General features: G+C 39.7%; 1 protein-coding gene across 2 annotated transcripts in view; it reads right to left on the bottom strand.

Annotated features, from left to right (window-relative positions):
* ADAMTS5 (ADAM metallopeptidase with thrombospondin type 1 motif 5) overlaps window positions 1-12,933 on the bottom strand; it is a 50,307-nt gene that overhangs the window by 14,055 nt on the left and 23,319 nt on the right. For both annotated transcript variants that reach the window (XM_024993812.2, NM_001166515.1), the window contains exon 3: window positions 9,241-9,408. In XM_024993812.2, the coding sequence (XP_024849580.1) occupies window positions 9,241-9,408 (168 nt within the window). The remainder of the gene's footprint in view (window positions 1-9,240; window positions 9,409-12,933) is intronic.

The following is a 12,933-nucleotide window of genomic DNA, read 5'->3' as shown; positions in this document are numbered from 1 at the left end:
GTGTTACAACAACGAGAACAACAACAAAAAAGTTGCGTTTACAACTTTGAGAAACAGAGTTTGTCCTTGCGCCCTTTCTATGCCCCTTTGTCCACTACCAACCCCAATTCTTGCCTCTTTTTCATGCACTCATCCATGTCACCTTTCCATTAATTCCATAAATAAAGAACAATGGTCATTGCTGCACTTGGTCATTGCTGCACTCAATAAGCATCTGCTTAGCAGGTACCGTGTTCTACCAAACACACCAGATATTTGGGAATACAGAAAAATGACCCAGATCCACCCCTCAAGGGCTCCTGATAAACTGAAGGAAGCAAAGTAAGTCAAGTCTTTCTCTTAGACTGAAAAATTTTAATGAAGAGCTTTTAGGCACCATGCATTAGAGCAGTGGGAAAAGAAAGGAAAATATCTCTGATAACTTGGGACTGAGCCCATTTTGTCTCTCTTCACCTCCTTTTCTCCCCTTTGTGTCGGTTGTTGAGTACAATTGGTATTTGTTGGGTCTTTGGAGGGTGTCTGAGTACACAGTGGTGAGGGGGATCAGAAAGGGAGTGGGGAGTCAGTAGAAGCTGACACAAAGACAGTGCAAACTCAGAAGCTAAAATACACCTCTCCTTTCCCAGAAAGCTTCCCTAAGAAATTCCTTCTGAGTGAGTTAACTCCGTTAATTTCCTCAGTTTGTATAGGAGCTTACATATTGTCTATCAGTTTCAGTATTTTTCTGTTTACTTGATTTTAGGATTTACACACTGATTGCTACTGCTACATCACTTCAGGCGTGTCCAACTCTGTCTCATAGACAGCAGCCCACCAGGCTCCCCCGTCCCTGGGATTCTCCAGGCAACAACACTGGAGTGGGTTGCCATTTCCTTCTCCAATGTATGAAAGTGAAAAGTGAAAGTGAAGTCACTCAGTTGTGTCCAACCCTCAGCGACCCCATGGCCTGCAGCCTACCAGGCTCCTCCATCCATGGGATTTTCCAGGCAAGAGTACTGGGGTGGGGTGCCATTGCTTTCTCCGACACACTGATTATTTACACACTAACAATGATGAATATTTGTTACACACTGACACTCGTTTTGGGCTTCCCTGGTGGCTCAAAAGTTTAAAGAATTCACCTGCAATGCAGCAGACCCAGTTTTGGTCCCTGGGTTGGGAAGATCCCCTACAGATGGGAACGGCAACCCACTCCAGTATTCTTGCCTGTAGAATTCCATGCACAGAGGAGCCTGGTGAGCTACAGTCTACAGGGTCACAAAGAGTCAGACAGGAATGAAGCGACTTAGCACGACACTCTTTTCAGTTCTTTAAATGTATCAGTTTATTCAATCTTTACGAGAATTCTACGTAGCAGATTCTGTTGTGTTGGCCAAGAAGTTCATTTGTTTTTTTTCCTATAGATGTTATGGAAAAACTGGGACAGAATTTTTGGTCAACTCGAGCATTATTTTCTTTATTTTGCAGATAAGGAAACCAAGGAACCTGAAGACCTAAGGATCAGTTACCTAAGGTCTCATAGCTATCAGGGCTTTATGCTCAGACCCTGCTCTTCTCATCATATACAAACCTGACTCTGCTTACCATGTGGACAGGCTGCTTATTTTATTGCTAAAGGGCAGGCATGTGTATGAATCCTTTAAACGGTAACGCCAGGCCTAATGGTAGAAACACCCGGTCTAAAGTTTAATTCTGGCAAAACACTAAATGGCTGAGTGTTCTTGGCCAAATTAGTTCACTGTCCCTAATTTATTTTCAAGATCTATGAAATGTTGCTTTTCTCACTGTGACACTGGAGGGGCAAAATTAGCTCACAGAGCTATTAAGGAGTGACCAGAAAAACATAAAACAATCATACTGGTACTATGCCCAACATATTTAACAACATTTCAGATTTATTTCGAGTTATTCTTTTTATCCAACAAAAGAAAACCATGTTTAAATCCTATTTTCCACTGAGAAATGGAACATTCAGCACATTTTAAGTACACTGCAAATGTTTTTACAACTACGCTCAAGTTTCTTCAAAGCGAATACCTTGAAATTTGTCAATCTGTGATGGAGGCATTATATGAAAATGAATAAAGAGCAAAGTTCCTATTTAACTTCTAAGCCAGAACTTTTGAGGAGGTAAAGCTTCTTAAGGTAGGCCAGAAAAAGCATTAAAATGTACTATCCAGCCAAATAGAACTTTGGGAGGAAAACATCAAGTTAAAAGAAAAACATCAACAGCAAGTCAATAGGAAGGAATGGTAGTAAAACCTCACTAAGCTTTGTTTAGAAGATAAAGTGAGATGAGGCCCTTTGGACTCCAGGAAGAGCATTATCTTCCTTGCTGCATAAAAAAGAGCCTTGTGTAAAGCAGAGAATGCTTAGTGGGTTGATGATGGTAGAAGACTGTCAACAGATTTCTGAAGCATCAAGAATGCTTTCCAGATCTTCAAAAGTACTGTTTGACGAATCTTTTTTTTCCCACTGAAAATCACAGACTGTAACACTGTAACTAAACATCAGCTGGAAAGTATTTAATATGCGTGGGTGCCTGTGGCATGGGTCGACATTGCTTTTCCTCAAGTCAAAACAACTCATCACCTCCCCACGGATATGTCACTGACACCCTTTCAACCTCCCCGGCAGATGACTTGTGAAAAGAAATGGACAAGGTAATTGGAAATTGACTTACAACAAAGGAGGCTTCAGGAGGTGGGCCCTCTTTATTTAAGCTCATGTATGTCTCGTGCTCAGTCGTGTCTGACTGCTTGCCACCCTTTGAGCTGTAGCTTGCCAGGCTCCTCTGTCTGTGGGATTTTTCAGGCAAGAATACTGGAGTGGGTTGCCAATTCCTTCTCCAGGGGATCTTGCTGACCCAGGGATCGAACCCGTGTCTCCTGTGTCTCCTGCACTGCAGGTGGATTCTTTACCCACTGAACCATAACATATTTGCTTGACTATTAAAAAGAAAAAACATATTTAGTTCTGTGGTTTTCCGTTAGAGGTCAGTTGGAGACGAGCTGTTCTTGCTTAAAAAAAAAAAAAAAAAGCTTTATTCAGATTTGCCTTTACTTATGACTTGAATGTTCTCAACATCAGGATTTGTTGCTGCATTAGTTGCTGATAACACTGAAATCTACAGTCAATCGATTTCATCTATATGTTGACGTGTCGTTTGGCGATAAAATAGATATAGACAGCACTACCAAATGGCAGACTGGTGCCAGGGAACAAGAATAAAAAAATCAAAATACAGTTTGATCCTGAGTCTCACGATATGAAATATTTAAGATCTGAGTAACAGTGGATTGGATATACATCTTTCATCTAAAAAATGTGTACAATTTGGGGAGGGGTTAGCAAGGAAATTGATCACTCTTTTAATACCATTTATATTGACCTCTAAAAGTGTTCAGTCTATTGCTGACTTTTCTTAATCTCTATTACTTTTATTCTCAACCATCTCTTTACATATTTTAAAATTTATCTTAGCCTGAAATCCTATCTGGACTTCACTGCCAACATTTTGTCTATTTATTTTGCTCCATAAAATTGCCAAGTTCTTTTTCCCTTTTCTTTCCCCATCTCTTTTCCTTCCTTCTTTCCTTTTGTCTTAACATTCTGTGTAAAGACAATGAAAATGTGTGCATACCGCAAATTTGTTTTCACTATCCATGTTAAATTAAATGCTTTCAGTAAGGTGAAAAGTTTAAAAAGTAAGACTCAGTGATTTGTGATGAACAAATAAAAGGAATAATGTGGTCATATCCCATGGCCATAAAGTACACTTTTGGGTGATGGAAAGTATGCCAAGTCTCCAAGAAATGGAGCAGAAAAATTTTTCTTTTTTGTATCTGACTGGTGCCACTGTCTATCTTTCATATTAATGATTAATGAAAATTATCAGATGAAGGTAGGTTGTTCTTTTTCTCCCCGCTCCCCCCCTATTTCTAACACTGTAGTTATTTCTGTTTTCTCTTCCTTTTTAATACACATGATGAAATTAAGAATTGACCCAAATAGAGAATTCCCTGGCGGCCCAGTGGTTAGGATTTCATGCTTCCACTGCCAGGGGCCTGGATTGCATCCCTGGTCAGTGAACCAAGATCCTGCAAACCAAGTAGAGCGTACACACATACACACACACACACACACACACACACAATGGCCCAAATATTCTTGGCCTAGGAGAAATAAATTAATATTCTTAATGAAACTCATTCAAAGAACTCTCATAACACTACAAACTCATTTCTTTATCATCATCCCTCTGTGGTCTTGCAACTCTTCTTTGAGGTCTTTATTTGAATGTCTAACATTAAAAGAGACACTGATGCATCATGGGTTCAATGATGGATAAACTAACTTGTTGCTTGTTGTTTAGTCCCTAAGTCATTTCCGACCCATTTGTGACCCTGTGAACTGTAGCCTGCCAGGCTCCTCTGTCTACAGGATTTCTCAGGCAAGAGTACTGGAGTGGGGTGTCATTTCCTTCTCCAGGGAATCTTCCTGACCCAGGGATCAAACCTACATCTCTTGCATTGGCAGGAGGATTCTTTACCACTGAGTCAGTGACTCAGTAGTTAGTTGCTCAGCCTATAGCTCTCTAGACTCCTCTGTCCATGGGATTCTCCAGGCAAGAATATTGGAGTGGATTGCCATTCCCTTCTCCAGCAGACCTTCCTGGCCCAGGGATCGAATCCCAGTCTCCTGCATCGCAGGCAGATTCTTTACCGTCTGAGCTAAAGGGAAATCACTAGGGAGGCCCTTAAACTAACGGGCGATGACAAAGGCACAGTCATTACTGTGCCAAAGTAATTCAAAGTAATTCACGAGATCTGCTTGTGAAAGTGTGAGAAGCATTAGTACACTGTTTAGCAGATGTTATGCCAAGGAAATTTCGATTAAAAATTCCCTGTATTTGAGGATGAAGATTAGCTTTTTAAACAGGTCACTGTGGACTTAAAATTCATGTCTTACTTGCAAACTCTGTTAAAGAACATATTTACTGTGAAAAATCAAGAGGCTACCATAGTGGGCTTTGAATTTCGTAAGACCTTAAAAACCAAATGTTAACATCGTATTACGACCTCTATTGTCTATACTTCCAAAGGATTAAGAGAATGGCTTTTAATACCAGTTTTCCTCCAAAGTTGTGTGTTCAGTAAGTGGCTGCAAATTAGTTCTTTAAATATGAATTTTTAAAAGATGTCTATAGCTTTTCCTTAGCAGCCTGTATCTTGGGTGTGCTTGAGTTGTATCTGCTTTGGCAGTGGCCCTTTCTCATCACCTGGCACTGGGGACTCAGGGATCCAGAGGACACGGCTATTATTTTTGGCTTCAAGATTATTAAGCATTTGAGAAAGGAAATTTAATAACTTGCTTTTGCTAAGCAATTTCTCTGCCAGTGCTTACCTTTATTTTTGAGGATCATACTCCTAAGCCAATTTGCCTAGAGCTAGGCTGTATAAACACTACAGAAAGTTACAAGTATCTTGGCCAGGCTGGGGTTGTGGGTCTCCCATAAGACATGACTTCTTCCTTTCTGAATCACAAATTTGCAGGCCCAGTTACTTTACAGTGTGCAAACTGAATTGTCAGTCATAACCTAATTGCTGTGCATTTCTTGTTGGAACTAAATCAGAAAGCACTCAATATTAATAAATTTAAATTTGGCAGTGGTAGAGTGCTACACATGTCTAGTTACTTATGGCTAATAATTTTAAAAACAAATGATACAAATTAAATTGTACTCTAAGAACTCATTTCTCCAGCATTGCTGGAGGTGGGAAGGAGACAGGTAAGCAATTATATAAATGAATTTTCTAGGTACTGTGCATGCATGCATGCTCAGTTGCTTAGTTGTGTTCGACTCTTTGTGACCCCATTGACTGTAGCCCACCAGGCTCCTCTGTCCATGGGATTTTCCAGGCAAGAATACTGAACTGGGTTGCCATTTCTTCCTCCAGGAGATCTTCCCAACCCAGGAATCGAATCCGGGCCTCCTGCATTACAGGCAGATTCTTTACCGACTGAGCTATGAGGGAAGCCCTAAATTGTTAGTGGCCTAGAAAATCAAAACAGAAAAACAGAACCCTTTCATTCCTACTGCATGTGAACGAATGGGCTCTGCATGCAAGTAGTAGATGGAAAAGGAAGGTTTGATGATATGGTTTCGTGACATCAGCTTAATCTTCTAACAAAGACGTGCGTTTGTTTGCTTTTGTTTGTCTTTCCATTGCCTTGGGCTTGAATGGTCCCCTTGATTCTCTCCTAAGCTCTGAAGTTGAAATGTCAGAACCGCCACCATCTCAAAATCCTGCTGACTAATTCCTATCACCACATTCTCAGTTGAATTGACCTAAGTCAGTTTTTGGTTGCACTCTAAAAGTTATTAAGGTATTTAAAGTGACGCTTAAATGACAGTGCTACATAGAGTACTGCAGCTTCGATTCTGTATCTGTTTTTCAATGAATGCTTCCCTGGTGGTTCAGCGGTAAAGAATCCGCATGTGACACAGGAGACTCGGGTTTGACCCCTGGATTGGGAAGATCCCCTGGAGAAGGGAATTGCTATCCATTTCAGTATTGTTGCTGGGATAATCCCATGGACAGAGGAACCTGGTGGGCTACAGTCCACGAAGTTGCAGAGTCGGACATGACTGAGCATGCTTAGGTTAGGTTTGAAATGAATATAATTAATCTTGCCACTGTGTCACAGCTACGGTGCCTTTCTTTGACCCTCATCACAAAATCAGTTTTCTTTTGGGGGGCGGAGATGGGTTGAAGCGTTAGCTAAAATACAAAACTGCTTACTCAACATTCAAAGGTGAGAGAGTCTAGGTTTTGATGAAATGAATGAATTAATGACTATTATGAGAATTTCCTGTCCAACAAATATTGGTAATGAAATTTATTTATTTACTTAACATATAGATAGGAAAGTTAGATAAGATTTTCTCAGTGCAAATGAATGAGATCTATTTCTAGTAAAAGTACGGTTTGGTGGTTATCTACCAGGAGATCCTTTGGAGCACATGCAGAAAGATGTATAAAATTTGTTGTAAAAATTTTTTAAATCTGAGTGTAGACTCTTTTAAATACAGAAATGAGATTTAGAAGGTGAAAACAATACTGGAAGCATCTTTACTGCATGGAAAGTAAAATCATGAATTCCACAAACATGAAATAAATGAATCATTCCAGAAATATGGCAATAAGGAACAAGATTTTGCACAGCATTGTAATTAGCTGACCTAATACTTATACAGGAAAAAAAAATGTTGGTCCCATTTTAGCCATAAGTATTTGCTGCCTTAGCAACTAAATCTGTTCATTTAGTGATTCAAAGTTTAGCTCAACCTTTTGGAATGTGTAATGTGGGATGCTAAAATAAAATATTAATGTTATTCCATATTCACAAAAGCTGAAAAAACAAAACAAAACAGTAAAAGTAACATTAAGAGTGGAAACTAAGATTTCACCTAAGAAGAAATGTTATTAGATATGGACTTGATCAATGTAGGTAGGCAAATAATTAGGTAAGCATCTATCTCAGGACTCTGCATTTACTCAGCATTTTAAACTGAGCTAACTAAAAAGAAAATTACCACTTTATTATTAGTCTAGGATAAACCTAATACATCGATTCTTGAAACTGTTTCTAAATCTTTGAGATATTAGGCCATCTTTTCAACTAACAAAGAACAGTTATTTTGTGTTAAGGGAAATTTTAAAGCAAGCTAGGTAGGTATTGTTTTCAGGAACAGGAAATTTAAATAGTCGAAAGTAGCTAAAGCATTATCAATTCACCATTGACAGAGCAAAAATGAGTTTGTGAACATTTTGGCTATAAGACAACAAAAGGCTATATAGTAGAATTTCCTTTTGTCTGAAAATAACTGAATTTACTAATTGTCTTGTAATTATGTAGCCAAAGCTCAAGATGGCAAATTCACTAAGAAATTACAAAAATATCAGACTATAACTGCTGTGGAACTAGGGAAAAACAGTTACCCCAGATTCTCTTTATCCAGCTTTGAACCATATCCTGAGATAAATTTGTGAACATTATCATGATCAAGAATTTCTGTCCCATTTACTTCAACCATTAGTTTTAGAAAGAAACAAATTTTAAGAGGAAAGAAAAGGGAATGGGAATGTGTCCATTCAGGTGGCACAGAGGGTAAAGAATCTGCCTGCAACTCAGGAGATGCAGGAGAGGTGGGTTCAGTCCCTGGGTTGTGAAGATCCCCTGGAGAAGGAAGTAGCAACCTACTCCAATATTCTTGCCTGGAGAATCCCATGGACAGAGAACCCTGGTGGGTGACAGTCCAAAGGGTCGCAAAAAAGTCCATGGTGTCAAAGAGTAGGAACGGACTGAAGTGACCGAGCACGCACACATGTGATATAAGAAACTTGAACTCTGTGGTCTCTGAAAATCTCTTCCAAATTTATCTCATCTATTTGCCTGTGTTTCCAGTATTTTAAAGTAACAGGGATGCTAGGAAATTAGCAATAGCTTGTTTCAAAGATTACTTCAGGGTCAGAATTTATTATTTCTAAAAACTGTGGCTTCCTTGGTATTTTGATATAATTTACAGCACTAATCCTAGATTTAATAGACCTTAATAAAGTATGCTGTGCTCTTGAACTCCAATTAGAGGATAAAGCCAAAGATTTTCTTTTGAAGTTCTTAAACAGTTTTCTCATGGTTCAGATTGATTTTCTATTTCTGTTTCTGCAGCTTTTACCCCACGTTCATGAAAACAGGCTGCCAGGGTGAAGCCAAGTCTTGTAGTGAATGTAGATCTATGGAGCTTCCTTTCTTGGTTTTATGCTGCCATAAAGAGAATCTGACAGAATTGTTACTTATATTCTAACCATATCTTTATAATAAGCATGTAACAAATAATTCTGAGAGTCCTATTAATAACAGGGAAATGAGATATATGCCAACATTCTCACAGGAGGCTGGTGTGGTGAAAGAGGGAATAAAAGCCAGGCTTTCAGGGCACTAGCGAGGCCTTCTGTGTGGTCTCCCACACTGCTTCTCTTTGAACTTGGCAATTCAAAAGCAAAAAATACCATAGCTATAATGCCACCAAGGATGTTGGCATTCCATACCAGTAGACAGACCCCCTTGTTTCTTTTTCTGACACTGTCTCAGCAACCATTGTCTTAGAGGACAAGGTGAACACCAGGAGGATGCAATGAGGTGTTGTCTCTGAGCCTGTGGAGCTGTACCTACCGTGACCATCATCCAGAAATTCTGTGATGGTGGCTGAGGTGCATTTGGACCAGGGTTTGGATGCGTCAATGCTGGTGAGGATGGAAGACATTAAGCGCTTATCTTCCGTGGAGCCGAAATTTTCTTCACAGAACTTGGAATCGTCATGGGAGAGGCCAAGCAGATGTCCTGAAAGACAGGATAGATGAAGTGCAAATAATGAGCGATTTTTGCACATCTACTTTTCTGTGGCAATTAAACTAGCACTTGACTCTTCTCTTCCCAGTTGTACATGAGTTCATTTTAACTGCTTTTTCACACAGAGACTGGACGCCCCCTAGGGAAATTAAAGCTGGATGTCATCAGAGCGGTCACTTTTGGTGAACATTCTGGGGAAAACTGAAAAATTACACGAGACGAGATGTTCCCATAATCCATCTGGATCACACATGCTCAAGAATATGTAGAAACAGACCTTATTTAGAATCTAGAATTTGCAAGGCAACTGTGGGATTATGTCATAGTCCTCACAACATATTATTTTGAATGCTTGTTAATTTTCCATCTTCTGTGCTCAACTATAAGCCCCATGAGATCAGAAAGCATTCCCCACCCCCCTACTCCCCACCAGCCACTGCTGGAAAATCTATATTTAACTCTATGTTCTGCAAGTTACAAACACTTAATACTGGTATTTGAAGGTCAGGGACTTCCATTTTCTTGGCCACGTAAATAGGTAGCCATATAAGAGATGACTAGAAGAGAAAAGAAAGAAGTGAACTTAGCAACTTCCTGGTTTCATGCAAATGTTAGCTTGCGTCACTCTTTCATTTCTTTCCGTTATTCAGTAAGTTGTGAATGTTCACTAGTTCTGCGAGTAAATGGTATATATTGAGGATATACCCATTTGCATTTAAGAAATACCTAAAGCACCAATATGACTCTCACCAAGTGTTAGCCGTTGGAGGGAAAACAAATACTAAGAAGGGAAGTGATTGTCCAGAACCACTCAGGTGGTGTTTGTGCTTAAGTCTACCAAACATACTGTCTGTGACCCCACACTGGTGCTCCCGTTCTACCGTGCTATTATTCCACAGAGTACATAAGCCCATTTTTACAATCTGACTAAAATTTTTTTATTACATAGGATTAATTTTTCACATAGTCTAAAGGTATAATACATTCTACAATACATTTAAAATACTGGGGTTGGTTTTTTTTTTTTAGTTTTTAGTTTTTTAATTGGGGGATAATTGCTTTACAATAGTTGGTTGCTTTACAATTTGTTGGTTTCCGCCATACAGCAATGTGAATCAGCTATAAGTACACATATATCCACTCCCTCTTGAGCCTCCCTCCCACCCTCCTATTTATACACTCCTCTAGGTCATCACAGAGCACCAGCCGAGCTCCCTGTAGTTATACAACAACTTCCCACTAGCTATCTAGTTTGCACATGGTGGTGCATATACTTCAGTGGTAAAATTCAGATTGGAGAGATTCTAAACAGTAAACAAGACATCCTAGTAGTGTAGTGTTTTTTGCAAAGCTTTTAAAACCCTACACAAACCACCAAAAAGAAAAAAAGTGGAAAATACCATAGAAAAGCGATTACTGCATTCTCCTTGAGTTCCTGAATACCAAAGGCAGGAACTTTGACCATTCTGCCAAGAAAAAGTCCAGTGTGCAGCAGTAAAACCCAACAGAGATGAAATTTTTCACGCCAAATTCCAACTACTTGGGGCCAACTTGTTAAATCACTAACACCTCATAACAAAATTGTCCACTGAGCAGCTGGTTGCTGTTGTGGTTGAAATTAAGTGGCCAGGGCTCAGTGACCTTCTAAGCTTCGCATTTTGATGCTATTTATACAGTTATTTACTTCAATAGCATTTACTCAGCTAGTCAGTTCTCTGTGGGAAACCCTCTTACCACCACTCACGTTCTATTTGGTCAGCAGCATAAACTCACAGTGTAGTTCATAAAATACCTTCCAAATAATATGCAAAAGAAGATTGGCAGGAGCTCGTCCAAGTTTTGGGTGGTATGTTGAGTTTCACCGCACCCACAGAAAAATAGTACCTTTCATTCACATCCTATTCAAAACTGCTAAAAGTTACTTAGTACATCAAATACTTGTTGAGAATGTAGAAAGTTTATCAGTGGGATAGTGGGATTAATGTGGAGGTTTCACACTTGAGTTTTTCCCACCCTGGCATAGTAGAGAAAGTGGCCCAAGGGAACCTCTGTATTATGAATCTAGGTTTTATACATCAAAAAATGTGATTTTTGCACTCTGTTTCCTAAGACATTTATATTTATTTAATGGAGAAATGGTGGCTTAGACAGTAAAGAATTTGCCTGCAGTGCAGGAGACCCGGATTGGATCCCTGGGTTGGGAAGATCCCCTGGAGAAGGGAATGGCTACCCACTCCTGTATTTTTGCCTGCAAGTTCCATGAACAGACGAGCCTGGTGGGCTACAGTCCATTAGGTTACAGAGAGTCAGACACGACTAAGTGACTAGCACTTTCAATAGAATAATAGTCTTTTCCTCCCAATGTATCTAGATAAAAGCACTATTCATATGCATGTGTATTATTGCCTCAAGAGATACTCACTTCATCTGGATGCTAAATTTTAGATATTTCATTTAAATACAAGCCACATGGTAAACATCAAATTCACTTTGAGGGGGTCAAGGAAACTACCTCTATTTTTTTCTTTTATACATAATGGCGATGCCTGTGTGTTAAATATCAATTATGAAAGCAAAGCAATTTATTTTAAGATAAAGATGCTCTGGTCTTTTTAAATGAATCTTTTGGCAGACTCTTTGGCCTCTGAATTTCTAATTTATCCATGTGATAACTTGTTGCTGAAAATATAGGTATATGGTTATTAGAAAAGACAGCCACTCTGGGCATGAACAAATTGGAGGTCCACTTTGGCAAGAGCTGAAAGGAAAAATGAATTTTATAAGATCTCCCAGAGTCAGTCAGAAAGGACTGCTTGCGGGTCAACTGAGAGAGACAGACTCCTTGGAGTGAGGATGAATGCTCTGTTCTCCATGAAGAAAGCCTGTCAGCTGGCTGGGAGAGGAATGCTCTCCCCAGGACAAGGAGAATCATGGGCAATGTGAAGACCGTTTCAGCACCAGAGGAACAGGCAGCCAGTGCCACAGGAGCTGGATCCAGGGCACAGTGAGAGACCCATGTGACTTCCCTTCAGAAGCTGGAGAGGGATTGAAATGGAAGAACAATGTGCGGGATGTCCGGACACTCTTCAGGAGAGACGTGACGGGCATACTAAAGGCTGTGGACAGCCAAAGAAACGGCATTCTCAAATGTGATTCCTCTCATCATTAAGCTAGGACACCTTACGTCAGCCTGAAATCATCCCGTATCTTTGAGCCTTAGAATGGCAAGATACAGATAAAAGCATAAGTTATTTTCAAGGGACACTCACATTAGGGACCACATGCTTATTAACAGAGAAAAGCCTGGAACCTAGGAAATTTCGAATGTTCTGTAGCAACTGACAACAACACATTTTAAATGGATGTTGTGAAGGGCTTGACCAGAATTTATCATGATGTCACTGATGGCCTTTTCCAGTGAGAATCTGTTCCTAAATCATCCAGTGAGATGTGCAAAATGACAGGCATGGATTAGAGATTAATCGCTTCTCCCACAAGCAGCCTTGAGCAGGATTA

This window comes from Bos taurus, chromosome 1 (assembly GCF_002263795.3).
Source record: "Bos taurus isolate L1 Dominette 01449 registration number 42190680 breed Hereford chromosome 1, ARS-UCD2.0, whole genome shotgun sequence".
NCBI classification, from domain to species: Eukaryota; Metazoa; Chordata; class Mammalia; order Artiodactyla; family Bovidae; genus Bos; species Bos taurus.
This window is presented reverse-complemented; position numbering and strand designations above follow the sequence as displayed.